Below are 6,582 nucleotides of genomic sequence, written 5' to 3' on the forward strand. Positions count from 1 at the left end.
CGGCCTATCAATTTTTAAAATCTTTTTTTATTTTAGGAGATAGGCTCTTGCTATGTTGCCCAGACTAGACTCCAACCCCTGGGTTCAAGCAGTCCTCCTACCTTGGCCACCTCAGTAGCTAGGATTACAGGTATGTACCACAGCACCCAGTTTAATTTTGTTAATCTCTTTATTTTCTGTTTTTAATTTTTTTTAGAGACAGTGTTTTGTTCTGTTACCTAGACTGGAGTACAGTGGCCTGATCATAACACACTGTGACCTCAGACTCCTGGGTTCAAACCATCCTCCAGTCTCAGTCTCTCAAGAAGCTGACACTACAAGCACAACCCACCATGCCTGGCTAATTTTTAAAATTTTTTGTAGAAACCAGTCTTATTGTGTTACTCAGGCTGGTCTCGAACTCCTGACCTCAAGTGATCCTACTGCCTCAGCCTCCTAGAATGTTGGAATTACAGGTGTGAGCCACCATGGCTGGCCCACATTACTTTTTAAGATGACTCATGGCCAGGCGCGGTGGCTCAAGCCTGTAATCCCAGCACTTTGGGAGGCCGAGACGGGCGGATCACGAGGTCAGGAGATCGAGACCATCCTGGCGAACATGGTGAAACCCTGTCTCTACTAAAAAATACAAAAAAACTAGCCGGGCGACGTGGCGGGCGCCTGTAGTCCCAGCTACTCAGGAGGCTGAGGCAGGAGAATGGCGTAAACCCGGGAGGCGGAGCTTGCAGTGAGCTGAGATCCAGCCACTGCACTCCAGCCTGGGCGACAGAGCGAAACTCCATCAAAAAAAAAAAAAAAAAAAAGATGACTCAAAAGTGCTTCAAACATAATTGTGCCCAAAACAAGCTCAAAGTCTTTCCTCTCAGACCTGATTCTTTTCCAGTGAATCTACACATTTATTGTAGGTTTGAGTTAAGTGCCAACAGTGCAACACATAAATAGGCAAAGGACATGATCTGACAGTCCACAGAAAAATAAGGGCTTTCTGTATGAAAAAATCCTCCACCTCATTCATAAGAAGAAAAACTATGGTGTGTCTATACAGTGGAATAGTCTTTAAAAAAAGAAAAAAGAGGACGCTCTTAACATAGTGATATGCCAAGATCTCCAAGATACTTTGTTAAGTGTAAGAAGAATATATATTCATAATTGCTTGTATTTACATAAAATACTGGAATATTCAAGAAACTAATAAAGGTGGGCTGGTGCAGTGGCTCATGCCTGTAATCCAAGCAGTTTGGGAGGCCAAGGCAGGAGGATTGCTTGAGGCCAGGAGTTTGAGACCAGCCTGGGCAACATAGTGAGTCCCTCATCTCTACAATATACATATATACATATATATATGTATGTATATATGTGTGTATGTATATGTGTATAGATATATATATTAGGCCAGTGACATATGCCTGTAGTCCCGTCTACTTGGCAGGCTGAGGCCAGAGGATTGCTTGAATCCAGTCATGGCAGTAAGCCATGATTTTGCCACTGCACTGCAGCCTAGGTGACAGAGATCCTGACTCAAAAAAAAAAAAATTAATTTCAACCTGATTAAAAAAAAAAAGCAGTGCTATGATCGGGCGTTAACTTCTCAATAGGACTTCAAATTATGGTAAGGGGGTAAGTTAGAAGCTGAGGAATGGGTGCAGGGAAGTTGGATGTGGTATGAATGATCTGAAAATGAGAGCAATGTGCCAAGTACTGTGCTGAATCATTAAGTATGCAATCGCCTTTATTCCTTATAATAGCCTTAAAGTTGGCTGGTATTGTTTTCATTTTAAAGAGGATAAAGCAGCGACTGAAAAGATCTAAGGAACTTGCTGAAAGTCCCACAGCTATGTAGTGGGATTGCATAGACCCGTTCCTGGACTCAGCGTACCAACCTGAGATGAGTTGTTCAAGAGCATTGACTCGGCTGGGTTCCGTGGCTCATGCCTGTAATTCTAGCACTTTGGGAGGCCAAGGCGGGAGGATCACATGAGCCTTTGGATCAGCTTGGGCAACATAGTGAGACCGTCCCCCCTCCGCCCTGTCTCTAATTAATTAATTAAATTTAAAAAATAAAGAACATTGACACAACATGGAGGAGGTAAATAGAGCAAGTGGGGAGGGAATAGAGACTTAATTCCATCAGCTCTCCTCTTTCCCCTCACCACTCTTCCTTTCCCTGTGTCCCAAACCCGTGTTTCTAAGTCCTGACTGTTATTCCTATGGTGTATTAAATACATATTATTTACTATTTAATACATCTTTTGTTGTTGTTTGTTTTCTCAAATGTTTTGTGGAGACAATGTCTCCCTATGTTGCACAGGATGGTCTTGAACTCCTGGCCTCGAACAATCTTCCCACCTAAGCTCCCAAAGTCCTAGGATTACAGGCATGAGCCACCACGCCCAGCCTATTTAATACATCTTATTTAACATATATAGTATAATACGTAAATATGTACCATTTAATATTTAACACATATTGAATACAAATGGTCCCCAACTTACAGTCTGTCGCCCAGGCTGGAGTGCAGTGGCGCGATCTCGGCTCACTGCAATCTCTGCCTCCCAGGTTCACGCCATTCTCCTGCTTCAGCCTCCTGACTAGCTGGGACCACAGACGCCCACTACCACACCCAGCTAATTTTCTGTATTTTTAGTAGAGACGGGGTTTCACCTTGTTAGCCAGGATGTTCTTGATCTCCTGACCTCGTGATCTCCCCACCTCTGCCTCCCAAAGTGCTGGAATTACAGGCGTGAGCCATCACGTCCGGCCTAGGTGTATTTTTAAAGTGCATTTTTGACTTACAATATTTTCCATTTACGATGGGTTTATCGAGAAGTAACCCCACTGTAAATCGAGGCGCGTCTCCAATCTGGAAGGCAGCTACTCCTTAATAACCCCTTTCCCATAAAACATAAATCAAGGCCGCGCGCAGTGGTTCACGCCTGTAATTTCAGCACTTTGGGAGGCAGAGGCGGGCGGATCACAAGGCCAGGAGATCGAGACCATCCTGGTTAACACGGTGAAACCCCGTCTCTACTAAAAATACAAAAAAATGAGCCGGGCGTGGTGGCGGGCACCTGTAGTCCCAGCTACTTGGGAGGCTGAGGCAGGAGAATGGTGTGAACCCGGGAGGCGGAGCTTGCAGTGAGCCGAGATCGCATCACTGCACTCCAGCCTGGGGGACAGAGCACTTCACTGCACTCCAGCCTGGACGACAGAGCGAGACTCTGTCACACACACACACACACACACACACACACCAAAACCGTGAATCAAAATCTACAAACCTTGTCATATAATAAAGCAAATAAAGAAAGGTGTACTAAGTTATAAGCAGTGTGCACATTAGAGCAAGCACTACTTTTCCGATCTTAATTATTCCAGAGATGCTTGACTAATTTACTGAGCACGTGGGCAGTTTTCTGATTGCTGTTTCCACACTTTGCTTTCCCACAGAGAGATTTCCGCAGTTAGGGGCTGCTATTTCAACACAGGGAGATAAAAAGAAAGAAAAAAAACACTTGCTCTTCTACCCCCCTAAAAACACCCATCCTAGGGAGCACGCCAGCATTTCTAGCGCTCAGGGCAGGGCCACCCGGCCTGCAGCCGTTGCATTGGCTGGAAGCTGGCGGGCGATCACGGTTGATCGGCTCGGGTGCGGTCCAAGGGCAGCACAGCCTTCGGCGGGCCGCCTAGAGTGATTGGCTGCTGCAGACCCACCCCCTCGTCGGTTTGCGGGTCGGCGAAGCCTGGATTGGTGGAGCTAAGAGCTGGCTCAGCAGCAGCTCAAGCTCTTGGTTCAGGGCAGAGATGGCGACTGCGACTCGGCTGCTGGGTTGGCGTGTGGCGAGCTGGAGGCTGCGGCCGCCGCTTGCCGGCTTCGTTTCTCAGCGGGCCCACTCGCTTTTACCGGTGGACGATGCAATCAACGGGCTAAGCGAAGAGCAGAGGCAGGTGAGGAGACTGACCCCCTTCCTAGCCCCAAGGTCTCCTTCCTGCATGGTCCCCATCGGCCCAGCGTCCACCCAGCCTTGGCTTTTGCCCGTGGGCCGTTGGGAGCGCCAGCGCCCGGGCGGGATGGGGGGCCTCCGGCCTCGGGCCGGTCCTCTGACCTCAGCCTGACGTCTGTGGGGTGAAGATTTGAGACAGCAGGGCAGTACTGCTGGAAGTAGAGAGGAGTCGAGGCTGGGAGAGCTCCTGGGAGACCGATGGTGTTTTGGTGGAGGATTGGCCAGGCTACTGCTTGTGGCACAAGGGCCCTCAATCTGTATGTAGTTCACTTAACCTGAACAGTCTGAGATATGCTTCTGGCACCTGGGTGATCATCGTAATCACCAGGGAGTCTTTTTTGTATAAACAGTTTGAGGGTTTTAAAAAGCTACAGTGAGCTCTCCTATCGCTCTTCAGCCCATTGGGTCAAAACACAAAGTTGAACAAGTACTTGAAAGAAGCAATTAAAGGCCAGGCACCGTGGCTCACACCTGTAACCCTAGCGCTTTGGGAGGCAGAGATAGGAGGATTGTTTGAGCTCAGGGGTTTGAGATCAGCCTGAGCAACACAGCCAGACCCCCATCTCATAAAAAATAGAAAAGAAGAAGACGAAGAAGTATTTACAAATGGAGCGGAACCAGAGTCCTTCCTGAGGCTTCACTTGGAGGCTGGATGGAGCTGGTGGAGGTGTGAGCCTCCCAGCAACTCCATAGTTTATGTTTACAGCCAGCGAACGCTCAGAGCTTCCATGAACCACCTCAGGCAGAAAGGGTTCAATCCCTGTTCTCAAGCTTTCCTGGCAAGAGGAGTTTCTTTCTTTTTCTTTTCTTTTCTTTTCTTTTTTTTTTTTTTTTTTTTTTTTTTGAGACGGAGTTTCGCTCTTGTTGCCCAGGCTGGAGTGTAATGGCACGATCTCTGCTCACCGCAACCTCCACCTCCCAGGTTCAAGTGATTCTTCTGCCTCAGCCTTCCAAGTAGCTGGGATTACAGGCATGCGCCACCACGCCCGGCTAATTTGTTATCTTTAGTAGAGACGGAGTTTCTCCATGTTGGTCAGGCTGGTCTCAAACTCCCAACCTCAGGTGATCCTCCTGCCTCAGCCTCCCAAAGTGCTGGGATTACAGGCGTGAACCACTATGCCCAGCCACCAAGAGGAGTTTCTAATCTCTTTGGGTAATCAGTCCCTTTTAGTCAAAGGTTCAGGAGCTTGAAAGAGGCTGACAACTGTTGAGATCTTGAGGCTGCCTGGAATGCAGCTGGAGCACAGAGGGTGGGAGGTGGGAAGGTGCTGGGGAAGCTGGGAGAGTCAGCTGGGGTCAGCTCCTGCAGGGCCTAGCAGACCTGGGTGAGAAGCTTGTGTTTCATTCTAAGTATAGTGGAAACCAATGGAATGATTTTTACATAGGGTGTGACATTTTAAAAATTACCATCAAGCTATCTAGGCTGAAGACCTTAAGAAAGAAGATCATCTCTGAGGAGACATAAACTACTGAGGCCTCTCACTTTCAGTCCGATGCTGTTTGGTGAAGTTGCTTGTGGCCTTTTCTCTTGAGTGTGCCTTGGTAGTGGAGATGCCTTCCGCAGTGGCATCCGTTTACTTCTCTCCTATTAGCTTCGTCAGACCATGGCTAAGTTCCTTCAGGAGCACCTGGCCCCCAAGGCGCAGGAGATTGATCGCAGCAATGAGTTCAAGAACCTGCGAGTGAGTTGGGAGGCCTGGGCATTGGGGGGCAGTCTGGGAGTGGGGCTGAGCTTCACTGCTGCCTGGAAGAGCTCACGCAGTTTTCTGGTAAATGAAGCCTCCCTAAGAATGCAGCCCCTCTCTCTGAAGTGTTGGCGTCTCATTGTTCCAGCCACATGTGACTGGCTGCCTTCCCCTCAACACTCATTCCACTCTATTCTGTTGGCAGGAGTTTTGGAAGCAGCTGGGGAACCTGGGCGTATTGGGCATCACAGCCCCTGGTGAGTATAGTGTATTTCCCTAAAGAGAACTTTTCTTGTGTGCCTTTTAAGATAGTTCCCAAAAGAAGCAGGAAGGGAAGGGAAAGATTGTGTTTAAAGAAACCAAGAACTGCATCTTTTGGACCTGTGAAAGCACCCATTGATTGTCAGCCCAGAGAACAGAACACTCTTCTATTTTATTAGACAGTGATGTGGAGAAGGCAGAGGGATTAACTTGGTCATTGTGGCTCACTTGGATCAGGATCAGTCCAACTCTTGAACTCTGCTTACTTAACAGGCTCACCCAGGTGATTTGGGAAGTTTAGAAAACTCTGGATCAAGTGGCTGTCTTCATGGTACCTCAGTCCTACTGCCTCCCCTAATCCCTATAAGCTTTGTCCTACCTGTGGCCTCTCGGCAGGAGCACTCCGGGCAGGGTGTCCCTGCAGGGACTGCCTGTGTCCTCTTCTGCCCACACCTTGGAGCTCATTTGGGAGCAGATGGCAGGGGGAGTAGGGTGGGGGGTGGGCAGGGGAGAGAGATGTCTATCTGGGGTTCCAGGTGAGGTGGCCAGATGATGTGTTTACTAGGCTCTCTGGAGGGAGAAGGCAGGGATCTGGCAGGCTCTGGTTTGGATATTCTTTTTTTTTTTTTTTTTTT

General features: G+C 48.3%; 1 protein-coding gene across 1 annotated transcript in view; it reads left to right on the forward strand.

Moving 5' to 3' along the window:
- The first annotated feature begins 3,690 nt into the window (after positions 1 to 3,690).
- IVD (isovaleryl-CoA dehydrogenase) overlaps positions 3,691 to 6,582 on the forward strand; it is a 15,099-nt gene continuing 12,207 nt past the window's right edge. Inside the window, exons 1-3 of the mRNA XM_017864023.1 lie at positions 3,691 to 3,945; positions 5,594 to 5,683; positions 5,892 to 5,943. Of these exons, the coding sequence (XP_017719512.1) occupies positions 3,802 to 3,945; positions 5,594 to 5,683; positions 5,892 to 5,943 (286 nt within the window). The 5' untranslated portion in view covers positions 3,691 to 3,801. The remainder of the gene's footprint in view (positions 3,946 to 5,593; positions 5,684 to 5,891; positions 5,944 to 6,582) is intronic.

This window comes from Rhinopithecus bieti, unplaced genomic scaffold (assembly GCF_001698545.2).
Source record: "Rhinopithecus bieti isolate Rb0 unplaced genomic scaffold, ASM169854v2 scaffold_74225, whole genome shotgun sequence".
NCBI classification, from domain to species: Eukaryota; Metazoa; Chordata; class Mammalia; order Primates; family Cercopithecidae; genus Rhinopithecus; species Rhinopithecus bieti.